General features: G+C 40.0%; 1 protein-coding gene across 1 annotated transcript in view; it reads right to left on the reverse strand.

Annotated features, from left to right (window-relative positions):
• COL4A1 (collagen type IV alpha 1 chain) overlaps window positions 1-26585 on the reverse strand; it is a 140703-nt gene that overhangs the window by 74329 nt on the left and 39789 nt on the right. Inside the window, exon 2 of the mRNA XM_059685108.1 lies at window positions 4881-4943. Coding sequence (XP_059541091.1) covers window positions 4881-4943 — 63 coding nt within the window. The remainder of the gene's footprint in view (window positions 1-4880; window positions 4944-26585) is intronic.

Here is a 26585-nt window from a genome sequence, read left to right on the forward strand (position 1 = left end):
CCATTTTTGAAGTTCTCTCCTTGAATGCAAATCTGGGACTATACTCTCTGATGACTCTATTACTGCTGTGCAGACCTGGCGTGTGGAGAGGGACTGCCATTTATAAACCATCTAATTAGTAATAACAGAATAATGTGCTTCTTTCCCACGTTGTTGGCAGGGATCTGGGTATCAGCAGGTTAAAGTATTCTGAGAAGATATGAGATACCCACGCAGTTCCCACCATCCGTTAGAATCACTATAATTTTGGTTAATTAAGACTCTGTGCTTCCAAGACTGTGTGGCTTGGGAATGTCCCTTTTAAGAGTCAGGAACTATCAGACTTTTTCTATGGTTGCATCTATCAACTGTCCACAGAGTTGCTTTCTCTGATTAGTGTAGTTCAGTTCAGCATGTATCTTTATGCATATGTGGGTGAGGTGACTCTATTCTATATCCAAGCAAGTCTGGTGAATTAGTGAACACAGAATTTGCCTGGATCCTATTTGTCTAAGAAGCTGTCCCTTTATTTATGGCTCTAGGTCCTAGAACCTAGGTCACAAGGATCACTCCCTTCTCAGAAAACTGCAGCATTTGTTGGCTCTTTCATTTCTCCTAGAACTTGATAATTTTCTCTTGTTAATTGATTTCATGTGCATATGCCCTGCCTCTCTAGTCTAACTTGAAGTTCCTTTTTTTGGACACTCCAAGGTCTTAGAATATAATGACAGCTTTACACAAACATGGACTCCCTTGGTTAAAATTCTTGAAAGACTTCTTATGCAAACTCTATTTTAGCAAAATATAGTTAATTTTCAAGTATTTAGCAGTAACTTCTGGGAAAGTGTAGCCTTTCCAATCATCTCAAACAACTGAGAAAATCAGGTTATCAAGCAAAAGAGGAGCTTAAACTTTTGGCTATTTCTGAGTAGACAAGCATTCAAATCCCTAATCAGTTTAAGCAGATAACATTCCTACACTGCTGAGGCCTCAGGAAGAACACAAAGCCATTGTGTACAGACCCAAATTAATTACCTAAGAGAAAACATCTGAAGAGATGAGTGGCCAGTCAGGGAAGTAGGAAAATAAACAGTTCAGCAAAGACGCTAAAATCCAGTGAAAGACTCATGAATCTAACTGTTGAACTCAGAATAAGATACCAGGTATTACACTGATGACTATGAGATTATAAATTGACCAAGGATCTGCGGCATTAACGTTTACTTAGCTCTCTGGAGAATATAAGTCATTCTGTCAATTAATCACATCTCCATGGAAAGCAGGACTTAGCCAAAAGAGATTTGGCAATTTGTACTGGAGATATTCCAATTTCCACTGGTGGATTCTAAACAGCCAATGTATCAAAGTGTTTTTCAAGGAGATGTGGAAAAGACATGTCTCAGAAACAATGATTTCCAAATTTCTAAGGCAGCAACCCTCTGTCCCAGTTAAGTAACTTTACTTCTCTCTGGGTTATGTGATCCTATTATCCTATTTTTTCATACAAGTCAAAATTAATTTAATTTGTGGATATTTGAGAATAGCAAGAAAACTTCTATGAGAATTAAAGACATTTGTTAGTAGCTCAAAAGTACGTCTGCAATTTGAACCACTAGATTTAAATTGTGATTCTAAACCTTTTATTCATTTTGCATTTATACCCAATTAGCATGTCTAGGACTTGCTTTGAGAATGGGTTGGAGTTGGTGGCAGTTGCAAAAGACCAACTTCTCTCACTGACCTGCCAGCCAAAACCAAATTTCTTTGTTGCCTGACCTTGGGAAGAGAGAAATGGAACCAGATCTAAAAGCTCAGTCAAGCTCTAGGTGTATCACACCATTAAACTAATTATTTTAACATCACTTCCAAGACAATTAGTGGAAGTTTAAAATTTCCTCTTTCCGTGGGAGGAAGGGCCGCTTCCTTGCTCATGTTATGTGAACCACGGGACCTGAAATCTTTATGCTCAAGAGGACAAAAGATAGATCTCTGGTTTTGTTAAAAGGATATAATTCTAAATCAGTTAGCTATGCCCCTAGATTTCAAGAGGCCTTCTGAATCCATTCAATAACTAGTCTTTGAATGGATTAATTTATAGCTTCCCCGGAAGTTAAATAGTCTTTATTTTACAATAACAGAAAAAATTTGAAAATAGGCAATAAGGGAGACTGTTGAGGGAACAACGGCAGGCCAGGAAAGATCCAGTCGGCCCCGGATACTGGATGTCTGATTGACTTTCTAGGAAGTACAGAAGTCTACACCTTCTATCCAGTCCCAACAGGAGCTCTGTGGTTCCCCAATTTCAAGGCTTAGGAGGTTGCAGCAGCAGGCTGACCTGAGCCCTCCTCACAAGAAAGTATCACCATCGAAGAGCATGTCTTCTCCCTCGACACTCTCCTGCCCTTGACCTTTGCAAGCCCACAAGGAAGCAGGGTCCGCTGCCTGTCTCCATGTCCTGATACACAGAGACCTGGACCAGAGGAGAGGAGAAGCCACAGCAAGGATTTCGTCAAGGCTCAGTTTTTTGTTGTGTTTTTTTTTTTTGTGTGTGTGTGTGTGTGTGTGTGTGTGTGTGTGTGTGTGTTTGGGGGGGTGGGGGGGGGATTGTTTTTAGACCCTTTTCTTGTGAGGTTGGTTGGGTACCAGGTGCTATCTATAACTCAGATGTGACCCTGTCTTCTCTAAAAATGTTGGGACAACTCTGAACTGAAGTGGGCCAAGTCCCCGACTAGCTGTCATCAAGTTATGAAAAAGTCAGCTGAAAATATGTGGAAAGCTAGACATGGATAAATCTACTCTGGTAAAAATTAAAATAAACCTGACTAGAAAAGGTAGGGACAGAATAAGAATTCTGAAAACCAACCAGGGCCATGGTGGCAGGGTGCCACCAAGGCCTGCAGCTGCTAGAATGGAGTGGAAATCCAGGAAGTCGGTGGAATGGACCCTGTGCTTTTCAAGAGAGAGAAATGCTAGCTCTGCCGGCCCCTCTCCACACCCTGACGCTTTACCTTGCAAGAAAAACATAGTGCTAACCTAGGCTTTCATTTCCTACTTTTTATACTTTTAAGGATTTTTGTTAGTTCTGTGTGCTTGTGTGTAATTCAAGCTAGACCAGTGATGGCAAACCTTTTGAGCTCGGCATGTCAGCATTTTGAAAAACCCTAACTTAACTCTGGTGCCGTGTCACATCTAGAAATTTTTTTATATTTGCAACCATAGTAAAACAAAGACTAATATTTTTGATATTTATTTTAGATATTTAAATGCCATTTATCAAAGAAAAATCAACCAAAACAATGAGTTTGCGTGTCACCTCTGACACGTGTGGCATAGGTTCGCCATCACAGAGCTAGACCATTTTAAAAAAGGGGTGGGGGATCTTTGTTTTATGAACATAGTTGCCTCTACTTTAAAATAACTCTTGAGAATGCACACTGGACCCAGCTAGAAAAATTCCCCAAGAAGAGAATGGACAGCCCCTGAAGATGAATTAGAGGTGATAAAGTTGATAATGAAAGACATAAAAATGTTTCCATATCCTCCATTTATTCAAAAACCATCCAGGTAATATTAGTGTCAACCACTGTCAGCATCTTTTTTAAAAGAATAATGTTGGCATTTCAGCAAGTAGTTAAAAAGAAATGACACCATTTTCTGTAAAACAGAATCCGCTGAATTTCAAAAGTGTGAGTCTGGGACCCCATACATCTTCAGCAGGCCATGAGTGAGAGAAAAACACTCGTGCTAGCCCGGCTGACACCTTCAACTCCCCGAAAGCAGGCAGTGGTCCCCTGGGGCTCACTCCCTTCCATATGACACCAACCGCCGAGTGCTCCCACCACATGGGAGGCGGACTGGTTTATTGGCCATGTTTTCCCACTGCCATGCCTGGGTTCCATGGTGACTCCCAGACAGGTTTAGGATGCTGCACTATCCCTGCATAAAAACCATACAGGCACCTTCTCTCATATCTGAAAAGCACAGATATGACTTGCCTTTCAAAGAAAATGATCCCTGGTGTTTAAACAAGAGGGAGAAGTGTTTGCTTAAAAAAAATATTTTCATTTTACATTTGGGAAACAAATATTTACTGTCTTTTGTAAATGAATCTAGACAAGTACGTTATAAATTAAAATCTAAAAATCAAAATAAGCAAACAAGCGGAACAGAAACAGGCTCACAGATATAGAGAACATTTTGAGGGTTACAAGATGGGAGGGGAACTGGGGAGATGGGTGGAAAAGGTAAGGGATTTAGAGGTAGAAATTGATAGTTATAGTGTAGTCATGGGGGTGTAAAGCACAGCATGAGGAATATAGTCAGTAATATTCTAACAACTATGCATGGTGTCAGATGGGTATGAGATTTCCGGGATGATCACTTAGTAAGTTTTATAAGGTCTACTCACTGGGGTGTACACCTGAAACTAATATAATATTGCATTTCAACTGTAATTGAAAAAAAAAATGATTTTTAAAAATGGTTAAAAATACTAATTTGAATAGAAAGTCCACAGGTTCCATAAAACATTCTTCTTTTCTCAGAAAAAGGCTAAGTTTATCTCTTATACAGTATTCCAAAGAATACTGTTGACTTGACAGACTTTCTTCCAATACACTTGTTCCCTCTAGAATCAAAAGAGGAAAATGAACCAAATCCCTTTTCCTACATTAATTGCCACTAATTAGTACAATCTTTGGAGAATAACTGTTAAGATTCCTCAGCAACAATGTTAAACCTGATTTTGTTTCATTTGCACTGATCTGGGGAAATTATTAAAAGAATAATAAGGTTTTAACGTGAAATGTTGATTATTTGGTAGCTTAAATGTAGTTGCTAATACATTCCACACTGATGGCAATTCAAAAGGAACTGTAGTTATTTAAGTTTTGGCTACTTACCTTTTGTCCCTTCACTCCCTGGCAGTCACATTTCCCACAGCCGGAGCCAGCACATCCACCACCCTGGAAGGAAGAGGAAAAAAGTCTTTAAATAGAAGAACTCTAGCAAATTGAGGTCCACATCTGAAATGAAATGATTTTGGCATCTTCACCTATCAATGGGGAAAGTCCTACCCTGTTATTATGGTCACAGTCTTAAAGTATGTGACATCTAGATTTGCCCTAATGGGAATGTCACGTATTAGTCCTATGGTTCATCTCTCTTGACCTAATAGATAGAAGAGCAATTCTGGGGTAGAACGCATCAAAGCATAACTTAGTCCAAAAAGTGAAGACTGTCACATACTTCCGAAGTGGACTTTCTAAGAGATTATGTTAATAGGACACAAGGCGGTGAAAATGTCACACTTCTGCTTTAGGAGTTTAAGACGTGAGACCAGGGACAGTGGCTTAGCAGGGCAGAGTCCATGCTTCGTCCCTCTCATTCCCAGGGAAATACAGGCATGCAAAACAACATGTGGGCAAAGAAGAAATAAATGAAGGGCCTTATTTTTAAGCCCAAACCCTAAAGAACTGCTTTTAAACCCAATTAAAGCTTGAATATTCAACTAAAGAACATTCAACAACAAAATGTCCCTTGTAGTTCATTTCTAGCATGTAAATCAATGTTAAAACTGCACAGAAAAGAATTCAAGCATGTAATAAAAGCTAGAGAAGGGAACTAATGTGTTCAAGTGCTACAGTCAGCTATCATCCCCATTTTACAGATGTGAAAACTGAATTAGGAGGCTTAATATAACATGCAAGGATGAGGCTGAAATTAGAACCCAAATTCCATTATGTAAAACTTCCAACACAATAAAAGGTAAACAAACATATGACAGTACCTACATAGAGTTGCAATTTCCTTAGAAGAACCAAAATTTTAAACCAAAACAGGCAGAGGTATTGTGGACAGAATATAAGCAGGTATGACAGAAATAATTTTCAGGAGCCTATAAGTCTGAGATAAAATGTGTAGCTAAATTTTGTTTCAGGTGATAAATTTCTTAAAAAGAAAACCATACTGTTAATCATATTGTGAACAGGTGAAGTCTATTTTTTAAAACAGTATACTCATCTTAGCTCCATTGCTATGGAGATATTTATTTTAAGCTGCATCAGAAGATATTTTATTTGTGAAACCTAAACAAGTCCCTCCAAGACAGTAAGCTGTTCTTAATTTTATATTTTGGAAATGGAGACAATTGACAGCAATCCAAACTCCTGAGATTTTGATTCTGTTTCTTTCCCTGGATCACATTTTGGGCAATTTTCAGCATGCACTCTCATAACGGCCTAACATTTTTAATCAATCCATGTTCGTTCGCAGTTTGCTTCGCATTCTGGGTTTTGGTGACCAAATACATGAGGCTGAAAGCTTAAACCTGTCCTCTGGAAGGCTCCAAAATGCACAAATACAAGCACTGAGAGACTCAAGAGGTGTGCCTCCCTCAACATCAACATCTCTCGTTCAATCTCCGGGTGAGCACTATTTGCTACATGAGTTCCCATAAAAGGTTGACTACATGTCTCTACTGTGACATTTGTCATGTTCCTTATAGCCCTTTACGTGTGTGTCTCCCCAACACCCCGAGAGCACTTTGAGGGCCGGACCAGACCCTCTCCATGAGCCTGCTATAGATTGTGTTTCATCTGAGACTACACCAGTTGTAACACTGACATTAGGAAATGAAGAACAACACTGACTGAACAATGACACATCATCAATTGTCAGATTTGCCCAATTTCAGAAATGTTAAAACACCAATGAATGGGCATCTCAGAATTGATGAAATAGAGTAGTAGGTACCCGATTACTGTCGTTTTGTTGGTGGTGATGGTAGTGTCCATTTAATCAACCTTAAATAACAACCCTAGACAATAATCCACTGGCATGTCAACTCACAGTGTATTACTGCATAGCATCACTGTGGGGGGAAACTACAAAAAGGGAACTCAGCAATGATTGTGAGACCATTCCAGATTCCAGACTAGATTGAGAAGAGTGGAGGTTCTCAGGGGTGCATGGGTCCCTGGAGCTGCCCAGAGAGGCTAGGTGAGTCCTCAAACCAGGAAAGCCCAACAGGTGAGGCAGCTCCAAGTCAGAAGCTCTAGGTTGGCCTCCTCTCTTTTACTACCTCATTCCCCACATCTTTCCTGCTTCTGAGCCAGGCTCAGAAACACCTCTGCTCTTTGAACTCCACTAAACTCCATTCCACTCCTACAGGAAGGAAATAGCAACTAGGTGAAGGCTCATTTATTTGTATAGTCCGAATAGGAACTGTATACCCACCACGCAGACTTAGTTGGCAGAAACCCATCAACAGCCTGAAGCAGTGCGGGCTTTTCTACTCAGAGTTCAATAACATTTCTTTAAAACTTCCAATTAGGGAATCCAATGGCTTAAGCCGAAAAGGACTTTCTGGTAATTCTTGGTTTTTCTCTGGTGATTCTGGGTTTTTCTCTGGTGATAAAATCTCAGAGGCTTATCTTAATTTAATTTGAGGGAAGTTATAAAAATGAATTTCCTGGAACTGTTCCCTTAAGCTATCAGTAAATGCCTTAATGACAGGGGACCCCAGATAAGAGGTTACAGGGGCACAATTGTGGATGTTGGGGTCAAGTTGCTTCATGAGTCTTTGCTACAGAAACATACCTAGTCTGGGGGTAACAAATAATCAGTTTTGCTTTGGACAGCACTTCAGGTCATGACAAACATTGGGGAAAATCTAAAATGAAAAATAAAGGACTGCCCTGGCAGGGTAGCTCAGTTGGTTAGAGCATTGTCCAGATATGTCAAGATTGCAGATTCGATCTCCAATCAGGGCACATACAAGAAGCAACCAGTGAATGCATACATAAGTGGAACAACAAATCGATGTTTCTCTCTCTCTCTCTCTCTCTCTCTCTCTCTCTCTCTCTCTCTCTCTCTCTCCTCCCGCCTTTCTCTCTCAAGTCAATCAATAAGTAAAAATTTAGATACAGAGGCAGAGCTGCCTCAAACAGATTGTCAAACTGCAGCGGGAAGGCCGGGGAGGGTTGGGGGGCAGGAGGTAGGGGGGTAAGAGATCAACTAAAGGACTTGTATGCATGCATATAAGCATAACCAATGGACATAAGACACTGGGGGATAGGGGAGGCTAGGGGACTGTCTAGGGCGGGGGGATAAAATGGATACATATGTAATACCCTTTGTAATACTTTAAGCAATAAAAAAAAATAATAATAAATAAATTAAAAAAAAAATTTAGACCTAGCCGGCTTGACTCAGTGGATAGAACGTCAGCCTGCGGACTGAAGGGTCCCAGGTTCGATTCCAGCCAAGGGCACGTGCCTGGGTTGCGGGCTCAATCTCCAGTGGGGTGCGTGCAGGAGGCAGCCGATCAATGATTCTCTCTCATCATTTATGTTTCTATCTCTCTCTCCTTCTCTCTTCCTCTCTGAAACCAATAAAGAAATAGATATTTTTTAAAAAATTTAAAAATAAATGAAGGACTATAGTCTTTTTTATAGGCTCTTGGGCCCGTAAGGCCATTGCTTAACCCTTTATAGAAATAAAGGACCCTCATCCTGTCCCCACCAGCTTATATCAAGCAAAATTTTCTCAATTCTCGGACCAAAGACATTCATGGCTCCTCATCTGCTTTATTCATTTGGGAAATTTTAGTACCAATTCAGGCCCTAGAAGGCAATTCCAAAGAATCAATAGTTCTAAAAACGTTTAAATTATGGTCAACTTTTCAGAACAAAGGGCATTTTTTTAGACCAGGATGTTTTCTTTACGTCTGGGTGGCCTAGTATGTAAATGCCTCTGTAAAAAACAAACAAAACAAAACCTAATTTTTAGAAAGCAAACAAAAATCTTAAGCTGCACATTTACTTTGCTAAGTAAAATCTATCTTGAAATATCACTGTACTGGTCCTTTAAAATCACTGTCACATGATGGCCCGTGCTGGCTATCACCTTAGCATAGATTGGTATTTTGTGATTCAAGAGCACACTGCTAAAAAGAACACGAACGACACTCCAAGCGTCATGCATGGCCCTTTTAATCAGGCGTCATGCATGATTTTAAAATAGTTAATTAAAATGAAAGTCTTGCATAGTGCAAATTTTAATCTTCTGGGTGAATTACTAGAATGACTATATTTGAAAGGGCACATAGACTATAGACGTTACTCAGATTCACAATTTCTTCGGTGACCTACATGTTAAAGGCTGTCATAAATTTCTTGACTTCCTGAGGAATTACATTTTGCATCTGGACCTCTCAGCAATATCAAAAGATATACGCAGTCTTACAGACTCAACAGCTCCCTACTGGCTGCACATCTGAGGGAATTATGAGGCTGCTCATTTTCCCCAACATCTGAAATAAATTGGGCCCCATCAACTAGTTCCCATCTCATCTGTTTCAGATTCTAGAATGGGAAGAACTTGTACATTTTGTGAAGTACATACACTCTTTCTTTCTGCCTTTCCCCTCATTGGAGTGCTAACGTCAAGGAAATTAGCTCCAAGTCCCTACAGCAATGCCTGTGCTTTCTTTCCGTAAGGCCATTGCTTAACCCAAATCAGACGAAATCAGGCATGAGGAATGTGGATGAAGATCCCAAAGGTCAAAGAATTGTGAGTCTTGGTCTCTCTTACAGAAGTAGACCAAGCATGTCAAACTCAAAGGCTAACACGGGCCAAATAAATGAAGCATGCTTGAAGTAAACCATTGATGGCCAAAACCTACGAGGGTTACCCAGACCAATGGAGAAAAGAGAACCCTAGAAAATTCTTGGGAAAACATTGTCATTCATACCCTTAAAACTGTAGAAAAATTTAACGAAAACCACATCAATCTTGACAGTCCTTTTAGCCTCTTTCCAGTAGACCATACAGCCAATGATTTACCATGAGAGTAGAATAAGTGACCTCCAGATGGAATCTGAACTGAATTTTTTGTATTTGAAAGAGAAAAAAATGCATCATTCTCAGTGAATTCTGTCAGATACACATGCGCACACACTTCTTCAATAGCAGGGATCAACTTGAAACACAAACAAATAATATAATCCAAAAGGACTGCGAAAGGTGCAACAAAATAACCCCTAAAGTAAATAACTTTTAAATTATGTATGGGTTTCTGTATACTTTTGAGGGTATAATAAGGCAATTCATATTATTCAAACTTTCTTTCATGCTCCAATTAAAGATTTTCAGAAAGTCAAACCATCAGCATTAATCCGATAAAGTATGTTAAGTTCTAAAAATTCCCAAAGATTTACGATATAGAGCATACGTGCCAAAGAAGGAAGGGAAATGATGGAGGTCAATGACTTTAATTTGAAATGAAGCCTATTTCCGGTCTTTCTCTGATCTACAGACCAACAGGGAGTTCTTCTCAACATTAAAGTGAGTTCCACGTGGTGCAGATGCAGGAAGGGGAGGTTGGCCAATTCTGTTTGGAGAGTACCTTTTTTACTTAACTAAGGGATGCCAACTGATGTCTGTGTGTGTGTGTGTGTGTGTGTGTGTGTGAGTGTGTGTGAGGGGGGGGGTGGCACTACCATGCCAATTTGTTATCTGTGACACATCTACTGTAGGAATGAATTAAGCAGAGTGAAATCCTGAGTTTTCTGGTATTTTTTCCTGCTTCTGATGGGAGGTCTTTAAATCACAGTGTTTAACAATTTTTATGTATTTCATATCCCACCAAATAGGGACATGTGGAGATCTGCCAAGTTTAAACAGCTTATCTTTCAAATTCCTTTTCACATTCCAGATGCTGTGCAAAATGTCAAAATAGTTTTGTGGTGATATTACTGCCCCAATTTTCTCTCTGGTGGTAGCACTTCTTCAGGGAATCTTTTTGAATTAAGTATCCATCCAACTAAAGAAATATAGGAGACAAAGAAATATATATTAGGGCTACTTGAGCAGAAATTAAAAGCGTGCAGAAACCAAAGTGAAACTTTCAGACCCGCCTGGGGTGGGGGGGCGCGGTTCTCAAGAGGGCCGAACACTTCGGAAAACTGTCTGGCAGCTCCCCCCGCGCACACAGCCTTCCCAGCAATTCCACTCCTGATGGGTGCCCCACAGTGACGCCTGCCGGGTGCATCAAAAGACATACTCATGTATTTCTATTGCTAAGACTATTCTTAATTAAACTATATTTGCCCTTATCACATACTGCTGGAGTTTGAGCTTTTCAATTCTATCATTTTAAATTATATTTCATTACCAAAACATGTTGGTGTGGTATATAAAAGATGACCATCAAAAAAACAAACAAAAAACAACAGGTAACACTCTTTTGGATAAGAAAACATCATAAAAATATAGAGTATATGTGGAGGATTTAAGTATTTATATCCTGACTTCCACCCTGATCGTGATTTTAGCATATGCTATTTGTGGTTATTCTTGTTTTAAAACTTTGTTTACTACCATGAGTTTCTGGAAAATGACTTGCTACACCTCCATGCATCCCCACCCCCAGAGGATTGCCCTGAAAAAAAATCTTAAAACTTTTTTAGCAGAAGAGCACACCATATGGTCCCACTATTATCAGTCCAAGGACAAGTGAAACTATCTTTGGTGAAAGAAGTCAGAAGAGTGGTGACTTTGGTGAGGTTGACTAACAGGGGTACGAGGGAGGTTTCTGGAAACATTTTGTGCTTCATCAGAGTGGTCATTACATGGGTTTCATCTGTAAAACCATGGAGCTATGAACTTACAATTTTGTTCTTTTTGTTGTACTTCAATTATTAAAAAAGGCATACTCAAGCGTGTTCATAGCAGCACTATGCACAGCAGCCCCAATCTGAAACAACTGAACGGATTAATGCACACTGGCATGCGTTCACACACTGGAGCCCTCTACACACTGTGCACACCCTGGCAGCAACATGGGTGGATCTCACCAACGCAATGCCAAGCAAACTGCAGCCAGACACAAAAGAACACACTGGGTGATTCCATTTATGGTGACATAAGTTTCAAAACTAAACAAAACGAAGTTGGTCAGTGGTTCCTCTTGGGGGCTATTAGTGACGGGGAGGAGACTCAAGGGGTTTCTTGGCTCTGGAAACATTCTGGCTCACAAGCTGGCTTCTGTTTCATGGGTGGAGCTCCCTTTGCGCAAGATGCATCAGGCTGTGTATTTCTTTAATAAAACGTATCCCCCCAAAAGTGTACACAGAATTATAAAATTATTTTAAAAAACAGAAAGCAAAATAATGGCCAAGTGTTGAAGTACAAATAACAATTTCTTAAAGAGCTTACATTTGCACAACATTTTTGAACTTCCAAAAATAGGCTTGGCATTGCAGATTTAAGAGTGCTTAAGAGTCCATGTGCTGATTCATCATTACATTATCTTCATTTTGTTGTGGGAAATGTAAGATAGATGTGATTCAAAAGATGTGAAAATAATTCTTCATCATTAATTCAACAGAAAGGAGAATTTAACTAAATTAAATAACCTTTCCATTTCATCCAATCATGGAAAACATGAAAACAGAACATCCTTACTACTTTTTAAACTTATTTCTGCCCTAATTTGAAAACAACTACGAGTGTTGATACATTCTTGGCAAAAAAAACAAGTTCACATGAAACACTGGAGAAACAAACTGAACTTCTAATGAGCGGCCTCTCTCTCTCTCTCTCTCTCTCTCTCTCTCTCTCTCTCTCTCTCTCAGTGTGACTAAGGACTGTGCATGTGAAATGCATGCTGGACTGTTTCTCATTAGAGACTGACTCTGCAGGGCCTGTGCGGGGCTCCCAGAAAACAACATGCGTTGATGAAATGAGGGTGTTTGCTTGGCTCCTCTGACCATCAACATGTGATTGCAGTTCTGTTCTTGCTTTCCCCCATTGAACCTTTTTTGTTGACTCGTTTTCATTTCTTTTCTTCTCTTTCCTCCATTCAGTGGGGGTGGACATTAAATGTCCCTGCCTAGGAATAGGCTGGGCTGTAGGAATGACAATGAGGCCCAGCATTTCACCTCCAGGTCACTGGTCTAGTCCAGCTGCAAACAGATGTGACGATAAGTAGTTGACATGTGACCACGGTGTCGTTGGCTGTGTGTGAAACGAGTTGGTGGGCTGAGTGTGTCCACTGGAACCCACAGGTAGAAACGCTGCCTGGAGGTTTGAACTGGGGAAGTCACGGGGGCTCTCCTGGTAGTTGCTGACTCACTGACCTGATGTACAAATGCAGAGGAGTAGACTTGAGCAAGTTTCCAGCCCAGGGGTCCTCCTACGCTCCCTGGAAAGTTCTCAAAGAGCAAGCAACTGTCCAGGGCAAAGGAGTGGATGTAGAGACTTTTTGGCCCTAGGTGAAACTCAAGTTTCCTAGTTTTGGGGAGAAATATTTCATCAGTAAATTTCTCACCTTAGCTATTCTTTCCAGGTTCCCTGACCTCTTTTCTCACCTGCTCCCCCTCCCCCCCAATACAGTCTTCACCTTTCCTTCCCTCCAGTCCCCCCACCTTCCACACTGACTCATCCCATCAAAGATGCTTTAACGAGAACCACAAATAAACATTTTCCAGCCACTCTGAAGAACAGCAAATTTTACCCAGCCAGGCATGAAAAAAAAAAAGTTGGACTATTTCCTCCAACTCTGGAAAAATGTGCAACTCCTCTTTTGGGTTAGAGTACATGGAGCTCTTCTAGCTATTTTTATTTCTCATCTTTCCTCTCTCTATGGCTTCAAAATACAAACCAGTCTTTGCTCCTTCCCCACTCCAGTTTGGCCGCTGCCACTCAGATATCCACCTTTATTTCATCCCAAGTCCAGCTCTCACAGGGCACATCAGCAGGAACAGAAGCTATGCCAGGTGGGGCTGGGTCATCCGTCCACTTACGCTTAGTCTCAGCGCCCAATCTGACCTAGAGGATGATGGGATTTTAATATCTATTCTGCACCTGGCATAGGCCAGGCTCCCCTAATGCAGAGAATGCAGAGATGAACATGGTACCGAGTGGGATGAGGAGTGAGAAATTACAATACAATGCGCCCCACAGGAGAGGTGAGCAGTCCCACAGACACACCGAGGAGGGAGTCTTAGGGCCTGGTCCAAGGGACACAGATCCTATTGGAGTAGTGAGAGGAGGGAGGCACGGGGAGGAGGCATTACTATAAGAAAGAGGCAAAGGTGAGATAAAGCATAGACCAAGAGCGCACAACACCTGGCCTGTGGAACAGATGGTGGGCACAAAAGGGACACTGCCAGTAGTCAGGACAGAAACAAAAACATTTTTCAAACGGAAGTAACAGGGGAGGTTGGGGATGTTGCTAATCTTGGAAGAAAGTACTAATTTAAAATATTGTTTCAGAAAAAAAGGGGGTGATCTTGTTACCACTGGTTTAATTAAACTGTTTTTGAGTTATGTGAAAATTTTTATTCCAATGTCATGCTGTGTATTTCACATTCTTCAAACTTTACTTAAGTCATGATTATATTCATCGATACAAGAAATAATGTAAATCCTTATGCAAGAAATATTGTTAATCCAGCAGACAATCCCCAAACTTCATTTCAGCCAATCATTTCAACCTCCTCCCCCATGAAATGTTCAACTAGAGCTATTGACCTGAACATAAACTTGCTCAATGTTCATGTACTGTCCTAGGTGGTGGGAGGGGCCATGAATAAGACATGGTCTCTTCCTGCAGGCACATTTTAGCCTAGGAGGAGAAAAATAGCTGTAAAACTGAATAACTTGGGAGGATGATTATTACTGCTGCTATAAAAATGCAAGGTGCTGAAGAAGGAAAAATAATTTTGGTCTGGGATAATACACTGAGAGAAAGGGATAAAGATGGAAGAAGAGAATGAGCATTTGATTTAGTAACCACACCATGTCAGAGACTGGCCAGACACTTAATATACTTCATAGAGGTGGCAGGTTCATGGAACCCTGAACTCTGGGTGAGATGTCAGAGCCTGGGATGGCAAACATAGGCATCTCAGAGGGAGGAAGTAGTGTGAACCAATACGGAGATGGGAGGTACAGAGGGTTGAGAAATACTGAGCAATCTCCAGAGGATTGAATCATAGGAACATACTGGTGCAGAGCAAAACGCTGATTTCAGTCATATGATGAAGGGTTTGCATACCACTCTAACACAGCTAGACACCATGCTCCAAGATGGGGAAAGACATAGAATATTTTCAGTACCAAGGAGAGTAAAATGGATATTCTTTCTTGTTGGATAGAATCTAACCACGCACTATGCATCAAACAAGTACATTATAATATTGGTTAATTTGCTGCTACTTGCATTGCACAGAGACTATACACTATCCTGTTATGATAGCAATCACAGCATTTCACCTTTCTTGTCAGATATGGGACATGTTTCAGAAAAATATGCATGTTTAGGCCAATCCCAGCCAGTCAGAATGAAGCTAAAGTGTAATTTTCATACCTGCACTCCATCTCAAATACCAGACTCATTTGTAAAGACACTTTTCAAAAATAAGTGGCAGGATCTGCCCTCTTTATAAATGACAGATTCTAAAATGCTGCAGTACAGTTCTTCAAACTCAAAGGAATCACTTTTGGGAAACATCAGACACACACTTGCTTTAATCTTTAAAACCAAGTTTGAAAACGCAAGCAAAATGTAAACACATTTCATGGAATGAAATTTCACGTAATAAACTCTGTGGAGTAACGAATACTCCGAAAGGCAGTGTGGCAATGCCGCTCTGCATTCGACAGAAGGTCAAAGACCCTCTGGGAGATTTCTATGTGACCTCCTCCAGCAGGGCCACAACTAAAACCTTCAACAAGTTCATCGAGCCTTTATGGAAGATAATGGATGGTGGACCTAAAATGCTACTTTGCAAGCCATAAGTGGTGCTTTCAAATAACCTACCTAAAAACACAAGTACTACACTTATGGCTAAAGAAGAAAAAAATGGGGTAAACCACAGAAGGAAGTTGAACTTTTGCTGGTCAAAGCCGTGGTTTCCCAATGACATGCTGTGGTATTCACACTGTGGGTGTGAGATGATGCCACGAGATACCTCTGAGGTTCTTGTGAAAGTCATCATTTTCAAACCACACTTCCCCACTATATTCCTAAGCAGAGAGAGCCCTACTCTTAAAACTTAAAAAGAATTCAAGCCATAAGTTGTTGAAACCAAATGGTCTAATCTAGTGATTTTTAACAGGTATGCCACAGGAATTTTTAAAACATGCAATACCTGACTAGGAGCACTGTCCTCTTTTCCCTTAGATTATCAAATTTAAAAATGACAACTGTCAGCATAACAAGAGCTGTCTGGTATGAATGAGTCAAAATTATACTTTTTTTGCCAGGTCAGCAAAAATATACTTTTTGGTGTGCCGCATAATTTTAGTAATTAGTTTATGTGTGCCATGAGATGAAAAAAGTTGAAAATCGCTGGTCTAATCCCTTGACAAATGTAATACTACATATGTATATCAACATGTCTTACAACTTGTAAAAACCTTATCTTTTCCACGATAATTTATATACATATATATATATATATATCAGACTTAAGTCATTCATAATGTATTAGAAAAATAAATATAAAATAAATAAAATATGGACAATATAACTCATTCCATTTCCCTGGTCCTTTGATTTGAATGACATATAAACAGCCCTCCCTACTTTATTTTCTCACTTACATTCATTAGATACTTACTAGTATTTCCCCATTACATACTGTGTATACAATACAACAGTTTTAGAAGATCTGTGGAAATAAAAATATTTTTTCTAATGACAAAGCACTTATATTAAGCATGTTAACACCTAAAAAATTTTAGAAAGCCTTTTGCTACCACTTACAGTGAATTTTTAATTAAACACAATCCATGTTGAGTCAGGGTGAAAGAGTGAACACAGTTCAAAACAAATACTTTCTGGTGTCATTTATCTCACTGGAAAGAGAAACCATATTTGTGCTATTAATAACTATATTTTCACATTTTCATGATCATCTTTGTATGCTGACAGGCAGCTAATTCTCTTTGAAAACCTTTAATGTCTTTGCTATAAAATGTCACTTCTAAAGTTCAAATTTCTATGTTAATCTCTAAGTAAAGGTTTATTTTTAGAACAGTCCATTATTATTTCTGCATTTGAGGGAACAAGGCATTACTCAAGAGGGGAAACTAACAAGAACAAAAGCAAATGAACTGAGAGGGAATTATCCGCATAGAATATGGGAAAGACACCCCAAAAGCAATGAGTTAAACCAGCTCTTGAAAGAAATTAAATATGAATGATCCAAAAGTTAATACATCTATTCAAAAGGAGAACCTGGCCAGACATTACATGAAAAATAAAATCCTTAGGATATTACAATAATAATGATGCAATCAAATTCATGATGATCGGTTAATTTTTTTTTCTCTGTAAATAGAATACCTGACAGTTAAGAGCATCAGCATAAATTTTTCTTTGGGTTAATATAGCTGATTTGACAAGACAGTAAAAATGACCTCCACTTCCAATTCACTTTATGACTTGCAGATACAATACCAGGTGATAACGCCATTGTTTTAAATTGCTTTTTCTTTACTTGTTCCTAGTTGTTAGATTCCAACACTAAACTCTCCTGTGTGGCCACAGTCACTGTTCTCTTGAATTATTAAAGGGATTTGGGGTCATAAATTAATCTCATGTAAAGAATCAATACTATACATACCTAAAACATATGTTATTAACTGATGTTACCCCAATACATTTATTTTTAAAAAATCAATAGCATCCTAATTAACATAGAAATTGCAATATGTCCAGGCCAACCATATATTTGTAGTCTACTACTGTTTGTAATATAAACTTTGTGCTTGCTATTGATCCTACTTTCACAGAGAAGTATAGGCTTTATATGTCTCTCTGCATGTCTCTGTGGGTATATACCTGAAAATATTCCTTTATGATAGGCAAATTATTGAAACCACTTATTCACCTTTTTCATCAATTCACAGTGTACTTCTACATCACCCTCAACTTAGAAATATATATTTCTTTTGAAATCAGATAAATCCAGTTGTTTTTGCCAATAAAAGAAATTGAGATATTGTTTTGATTAGGCTACTCGGAGAATAACTATAAGGGTTTTCACCTACGTGATTAAGATTGATTGATGGCTTATTATGTGTTAGGTCCTGTGATACAGCAACTAAGACAATGAATGAGGTCTAAACTGGAGACTAACAGACGTGTATCCCTTACTACATCTGCTAAATTAAATTAAAAGGTATGTGATTGAAATGTACTTAAAGTTAACAGAATCCAATCCACAACCATCTGAATGAAATGTATTTTGAATAGAGTGCTATAGATTGAAAATTCCTTCCATAGTCTTACCTCCACATATCTTTAAAAAGACTGACAAGAAGTGAATTCATAGTATAGGTTGTGTTTCCTCAAAGGTTAAATTTACTCAGGCTGCACAATTATTCAACCACAACTTGTCTTTGCATATGAAGTAGAAGACTGGTTGAGTGGATTACAGCGTAACACCTTTTTACTAGTATCCAACAAATAAAAATAGGCAAAACAAGTTGATAAATTTTTAAAAATACTAGCTTCTCAGCCATAGATTTCAATTTAGATTTAACTGGAGCTTTTGATAATCTTACCATACCGAAAAATAATAATTATAACACTATGGTTTTAATATATATTTTATATATTCTTTTAAAAATTCACTATCATTAAATCTTTAAAAATGTAAAAATTAAGTTATTTTCAGTATAGTTTTAGTGGTAGATGCATTTCATAGCGTTAAAAATGAAAAATACACATAGGGTATATGCAGCCTTGATCTATTGGTTCACACGTGAACTATTGGTTCACATTAACTGGCAATACTGAGCAGCCCAGAGCACACTGCACTATGTCAAAGTCCTCAGCATGACATCTGGGTGCCAGGGCCCACTGCGGGTTCTGTCATTTCCCTCTGGCCCTGGGGTGATTTCTGCTGTGTGCACTTTACTGAACTCTCAGAACCACACATAATTGGGGTTTTTCCATCTCGTTAATTTGTGTATTTTACCTTTTTAAGGCAATACTCTCCAGCCTTTATTTTTCTTAGACAAACCATCATTTCCTCCTCCTCCATCCACCCAATTAATTTATATTGTTTTTTAGCAAATTGGCCCTAATTAGGTGGTTCCATCGGTGACCAACCCCATGATTCACTCTGTAGTCTGACACAACATGTTTATTCTAAACTTTGTGCAAATCTAAAACAAGTTGTTTGAAGTATTCCATCAATAATAATGCTTTTCTAAAAAGGCTTGTCCACAAAATCTAGGTGGAGCAAAACACATGAAGGGAAATCTTATTTTAGCCTAAGGAGTTGAAGGAATCAAGCGGTCCATCTCTCCTCTTTTGTTTTACTCTGTGGACTAGACAGGAAACTGACATAACACAGGCCTTCCTCCTTTGAAAACCAGAGCAAATCTTTACTGAAACAGTTCATTGCACCAAGAAGAGGAAAAACTCACTGTCCAGTCATCTGTGAATGGTTTTCAAATGCTTTGGTCCATAAAAAAAGTAGAAGTAAAAGTTTCTTGTTAAGAATGTGTTGAGAACGTGAGAAAATGTTACAATTTTAAATTGAAATGAGTCAAGCATTCTTCTTGAATTCTTTTGATGTCAGGAACACAGAAATTAGAGGTCAACTACTGTCAACTGACATGCATTGCCCAGGTAGGACCATTGACCAAAACATCACACTCCCAGGCAGCTCCTTTTTCTCCATGTGTGAGATGAGCGGCTGTTGCCAGTTCCTCTGAATGTTGCTGCCCTTGAGAGACTATGTCACCTGGCAACCCAATCTTAAATCTCTATCCTGATCTCTGAAGCTGGGAACTACCCTTCTGTTCCATGCCACCACCACCTCTGCACCCCCACCCCCTTGTTACACTACAAGTAACCTCTCCACAGAGGACGGGCCTGTCACTTAGCGAGCTCCTACATCCTTAGTGCTATCATTTAACAAAGACCAGGTCTCACCACAGAGACTACAAGACAATATCCTCTTTCCTAGTCTCCTAGAGCTAAGTGTGGAGTCCATGGGTCTCATACTGACATGAAGAGTTAGCATTGCTCTGTTTAATGAGCATGGTTTCAGTGGGAGGAAATGAAGAGTTCTGGAGATGGATGGTGGTGATGGCTATGAACGTGCTTCAAGGTGCTGAACTGTACATTTAAAAATGGTTAAAATGGCAAGTTGTAAATTATGTATATTTTACCACAAAAAGAAAAAGGTTTTTTAAAAACAGTTTTCTTCAAAAATTCTGCTAAGTCTCCTTAAAGCCTCAGTGTTCTCCGAACAGCATTTTTGCTGGAGATTCATGCCAATCAAAAGAGACAGCCTGTCATCCTTGGGAGGGAGAGATGAACCTACCCGAGATTTCTCTGCTCACATAAGCCTTCCTCACATTCCTACAGAATGGGCTGCCTTCTCTAAAAATTGGCAACCAAGTGCTTTGCTGTTTGGTTCTAATTTCAGATTCTCTGAAAAAAACTGTTGATGTTTGCTCCCTTTCCACCTACCAGATCTGGGGCCCTCCTTACTTACTGTGGCTACACTCTCTTGGGGCACTACCATTTGTGTGTGGGGGGGGGGGGGGAATTGACATACATCAATCACTGCATAAAGTTAAGGTGTACAGCATCATTTCTTTTTTTTTAATTTTGTTTTATTGCTTAAAGAATTACAAAGAGTATTACACATGTCTCCTTTTTTTTCTCCCCTTGACCTTCCCCTGGCCTTCCCTACCCCCCAGTGTCTTGTGTCCTTTGGTTATGCTTATATGCATGCACACATTTATTATACTTAGGAAAAGAAAGCCTAAGTACTTCTTTGACTCTCCAGCAGCCCAAGAATGCCCTAGCCTTTGAATCAAGTTCCTCAAATTCCTCAAAATGTATTTAAGGCTCAATTTTCATAAACCAAGAAGGAAGACACAACATGGAGAGAGATGGCTCTATTTAAATCACTCCTAGAAAGCACTGATATCCACTGTCCTCAAGGGAATGCACCCAAAGGGGATACGAAGGCATTTAGGCACACATCAGGGATTTGCATCAGCGGGAACGGACCCTGGCATCTGGCTGGAGTGTCATCACTGTGAGAAACTTTGTTTGAAAACTGCGTTACCACTCCCTATGAGATTCGCCACACAAAGACGGCGGGTGTGAGGGAAATCAGTGCAGAGGCATTTGGGCCCTTGGCCAGGCATTGTCTCCTAACAATACACACATTTCTTCCTATTTTCATGCCTAGTGCCCTGTCCAGTGCCTGTCACGTAGCAGGAACTTCAGCACGCATCTGAACAAGACATCTAAGGAGGCCAGAGCCACACATGGACATACTGACTACCTCAAGGGTGACAGTGAGATGACTCATTCAAGACCACCACATAGTGAGTCCACAGGGCAGAATGGGCTCCACATTCCAGCTGTGAACAAGTGAGAAGCCAGAACACACAGAGTCCTGGTAAAGAATTTCAAAAACACACAAGGAGCCCATGGCTCCCCCCTCCATTCCGCCTGCATGTGGTTCTACACCAAATTTCAATAAAATGGAGTGTGTTGTCTTTGAACCTATATGGGAGGAGGAAGGGAAAGGAGCCAATGTCTTTTGAGCACCTAATATGAGCTTTAGAAACAGGTTCTCATTTAATCATCACCAAACCACGGAAGGTGCTCCAGTTCCACAGATTGGGAGAGCCCAGCATCACCAGCCACGACGTGGCGGGGATAAGAACTGCACAACTGCACGGTGGCCTGATCCCAAAGCCCCGGATCTTTCCACAATAAGCTGCCTCTACGAAGGTCTTGAACCATCAATCCTCCCAACAGATGACAGTATGAAGCTGACTTCAAACATGCTGCCCCCCCTCCAGGTTAGTGATAACTAAACTATCCAATGTACAAGTTGATGTATATTTACTTATAGTACATCCAAAAATGTGTGCATAACTTGGGTATGGGATTTTAAAATCTTCATATTCATCTCTCCTCCTCACTCTGAATTCTAGCCTTTATTTGGACAAAATTACACAGAAATCAACAACCTCTGAGACGCTTTCCATCCCATAATCATGCCACTGTACTGAGAGGAAATGCGGTGCACAGGGTTTGGAGTTCAGACAATGGGAAGGGAAGTATAAACAAAACATTTTCAGGGGAAACACATGTCTCCTGATTCAGCTGCACTAATGAATAGCACCTACCTGGAATTTCCAGGTTAAGGGTCTATATTTCCAAGCTGTCTTGATCTAATGCCCTACTAAATTTTCCACTCAATCCTAATGATTTTCCCCTCTTAAGGAATAGGATATAAAATCTTTACTTCATTTCGAGTGTTGCAAAGAACCAATCAACATTTTCTGCTCCACAGACTTCATGAGCACAAGGAGCTCCTCAGAGTGGAGAGTGGCGGGCCAGAGTTCTGGACTCAAAATTATGAATCTAAATTTCAATTAAATGACTCAAACTTCTCCCCAGCAGATAGCTCTAGCTGGCTCAACCCTACCAGCTCTTCAACCTTCCAGAAGAAATATATATCCTTTATGGATATAAAGTGTAAAGCATTCAGTGAAAATTGAGTAAAAAAAAATACACGGTATTTCCTTCTCTACTCCAAGACAGAGAGAAAACCATCTGGACACTTTATGGAATGATATTATACTTCATCTAGCACTTTGCAACTGGGAACTTAAGCTCTGATGAGAAACTAGAGAGTCCTATGCAATCAGTAAGTACTGGGAAATCACCCAATCATTCCCGATAACAAGTACAAAGCAGATCATTAAGGGAAACTGAACATCTCCCCCTTACAAACCTACTTTGAAACCTGCATTAAAAATGAGCAAGTTTTAATTATCATCAAAGTGGAGTTTATGTTATTTTTCTAATGAATGAAAAACTAATTTTACCTCATGTGTGGGATAATAAAAATTTCACCAATTGCATAATTAATGAAAATGTAAATAGTTGAAATGGTGTATTATTTTGAAGATCATTTCTTGCAAACACTTATTAGGGTTATTTCATGAATTGTACAGAAATGTAAGCTTGGGCTATGTACATTAGGACCAAGTAAAAATAAACATCTAACTATGAATCTTAAAAAAAATCCAAAATTAAATTTAAATGTTTACTATTATTCACCAAAGAAATAAGTAGGCCAGATTTTTTTTTCAGAGCCCAAACATCTGTAAAAGTTGTATCAAAAGACAAAGTTCAGAACATCCTCATCCCGAGAGCTGTTTGGCAGTAATGCAGGGCAGCAGCTGTATTCCCAGCATGCACTTTAAATAAGACAACTTTCCCAACAGATGCCCCAGGCCATGTCCCCCACCCTCTTCCAAATCAGGAATTCAGTACAAGGGCTGAGTTGGCATTCAATCCACACTTCTCACGAGTCTGGGTTAATTAGTTTCTGAGGTCGAAGGCCCACAGACTGTAGTCCTTATTCATGGGAAGAACATAGACTAAACTTTGAAGGAGTTGCAAACCATAAATGTAAGCTCTCAGCTCTCAGGAACATGTTTGCTGTTCCTGGGAGAATCATTAATTCTATCCTCTGGAATTAACTCAGTCAACTGCCCAGGCTGCACAGGCCCCTGCTGAAAACTGAAAACTTAGCAACTATCCCTCTTTACCCCCTTGCAGCCCAGATCCAAATACAAGTTTCTGATAACTCCTCAGAGGGACAGAGGGAGGGTAGGAGAAGAGGAGGAGAAAGAAGTAAAAGGTTAAAATAATGTATTTTGACAGATGCACTGTCATGCCTCCCTTTTCTGAATAAATCAAGAAATAGCAATTCTAGTCCCATAAATTAATTCTTTAAATCCAAAAATAATTCATTTTTTTAGAAAGTAAACTGTCTTCACATACTACTTTGGTCCACTGATGCACTGTCATGCCTCCCTTTTCTGAATAAATCAAGAAATAGCAATTCTAGTCCCATAAATTAATTCTTTAAATCCAAAAATAATTCATTTTTTTAGAAAGTAAACTGTCTTCACATACTACTTTGGTCCACGGACTCAAATGTATTAAATAAGTCTCTCCCTCTCTTTCCTCTCTTGCCCCTCTTTCCCCCCCCCATCCCATTACTCAGGCATTTGAGGATAGGGGGGATGACAATATCCTCTAGAGCAGTGGTTCTCAAACTTCCTAATACCGCGGCCTTTTAATACAGCTCCTCATGTTGTGGTGACCCCCAACCATAAAATTATTTTCGTTGCTACTTCATAACTGTAATTTTGCTACTGTTATGAATCGTAATGTAAATATCTGATATGCAGGATATATTTAGCGCCCCCTGTGAAAGGGTCGTTCGATCCCCAAAGGGGTCGCGACCCACAGGTTGAGAACCACCGCTCTAGAGCTATGAGCTAACAGGGCCACTGGCCCCAGACCAGATAAGCTCAGGGAGCAAGGCCTCTTGAGTTCTTGGATATTCTTTTGACACTTTTCCTACTGTATCCTACTTTGTTTTAACAGATTTTTCTTTACCTCCTAATCTGATACTAAAAACCAGGGTGTGTTAGAATGCCAGGCACTCTGTAGAGGCACTGGGTTTGACAACATGGTCTCACCCTCAACCTTGAGGATTCAGATAACTTTGCATGTCCTTCTCAGGTCTCAGCTAAGCTCCAAATATAAGTTCAATGTAAGCAATCTGGGAGCCAAGTGAAGCATGACCCCCTTTCCTTCAGTGAGATGAAGGGCAGGATAAAGAAAGAAAGGTAGGAAGGTAGGAAATTACAAAAAGATGAAAGAGGGAAGCGTCAACTGCAATAAAAATTCGATTTTTTTTCCCATGTGCGAATTCCATAATTCTCCTACACAGGCCAGTTGCATACATCAACAAAGCCAGAAAGGCCTGGATGTGTTCTAAATAAGTAAGGCTATCAAAGAAGTCCAAAGCAAAAGGATCAAGGAGGTAAGCCACAGTTCCCATAGTAAGAGAGTGCCCCATCCTTAGCCAACATTGTATACAGTTAAGCTTGTATTGTTAGCTCAGAAATGACCCACATCTATACTTTCACAAAAGATCAAAGAAACCAACACGTGAGCACCACACACAATCAGATCAGAGAGAGTTTGACATTGAAAGAAAGTGCAAAAATAATATTAGAAAACTATATATTAATCTTGCAAACACTTGAAAACATTCTATTTTAGAGCAAATTGGCAATGTGCATGTATATGGTGAATGCCCTTCGACTCAGTCCATATGAATGACAAGTAATAATGATTTAAAAAAAAAAAGACTAGAGTCATCCTAAATGTGTCATAAAAATGAAATGGACTAATTGAGAAAAATTTCCAAATCTGATAACATACTCATGACATATTGATAGGTGAAGAAAGAAGGCTAAAACGATGTTTACATGGTTTGATTTCAATTTTATTTTAAAGCTTTTTAGCATAAAAACTACAAGAAAGCAAAAAAACAAAAGTGCAGCCTATTCTGATAAGGGCACACTCAGCCAATGGGCCTAACAAAGCTGACCACTGGCTACAGCGGTGACATGGCACCATCGCTAGCTTTCAGGAATGTGGAGTCAGGTAGAGACCCCTCAGTAGCCTCTACCTCCTTGCACATTCTGTGAAGAAATACAGTGAACAAGTAGATTTATTTTCTGAATTACTGTTTGCATTCCTGCAGTACTGTATCCTGTAGGCAAGTCTTAGATTCTGGGAGCTGCCCAAAGACGACACTTGAGCCAGTCATTTTAATTCAATTTCAGTCAGGGCCATTCCTCATCATCAGAGGAACAGATTTAGACTGAACACCAGGCTCAGCAGTCTTTACAGGAATTCCTGAGGACCAATCCAGAAGCCGACATGCCCATCAGGGTTACCCTTGGGGGGCGGGAAGAGCGTTGTGCACACCCATCTGTCGGTGTTGTTCCTGAGTTAGTCACGGATGCCCAGCACATGGAGGAATAGATGCCTATGGTGACAGTTCCCAGCAGTTACACAGCAAGCACCGACTGAGCTGGCAGCCGGAGTGGGGATGCCTGCATACCCTGAAGAATGAAGTCATGCGCTGGCCTGCACCCGGGAAATCCTACACAGCAAAAGATCGCCACCGAGATAAAGGGCTGAAAGCTATTCCCCAATTCAGCGATTTCAGCAGCAAAGGCGATTTCAGCAGCAAAGGCTAGCAACGAGCTGACAGAATGCAGCATCCACATAGCATCAAGCTCCGGGCAACCGCTCAAGCACTTAGAGAGATGTCAAGTCAACTTCCTCTCCGCTGTGAGATGGACATGTCACGACCAGCTTCCTGAGCGGGGCCGTCAATGTCAGCTTGAATCATACTGCGTGGAAGCAAGACAAGGCCTCCAACCCCAGCATCCTCCGCCCTAGCCTTGGAGTCATGCCGATGGAGATGTGGCCCCCGGGCTGGGTGCGGATAAGAAAATGCCTGGCGGCCTCCAGGAAGACCGGCCAACGTAGCGATGAAATGCACATACCACCCTGGACGGGATGCTGGCACTGGGAAACACACTAGAAAGGATTTTGGCTAATCAACAAAATTTTAAAATAAACAGTATTTTGGATATAGAATCATAACAATGTTCCATTTCCTGACTTCCATAAATATGTTACATTTAGTGAAAAG

Source organism: Myotis daubentonii, chromosome 2 (assembly GCF_963259705.1).
Source record: "Myotis daubentonii chromosome 2, mMyoDau2.1, whole genome shotgun sequence".
NCBI classification, from domain to species: Eukaryota; Metazoa; Chordata; class Mammalia; order Chiroptera; family Vespertilionidae; genus Myotis; species Myotis daubentonii.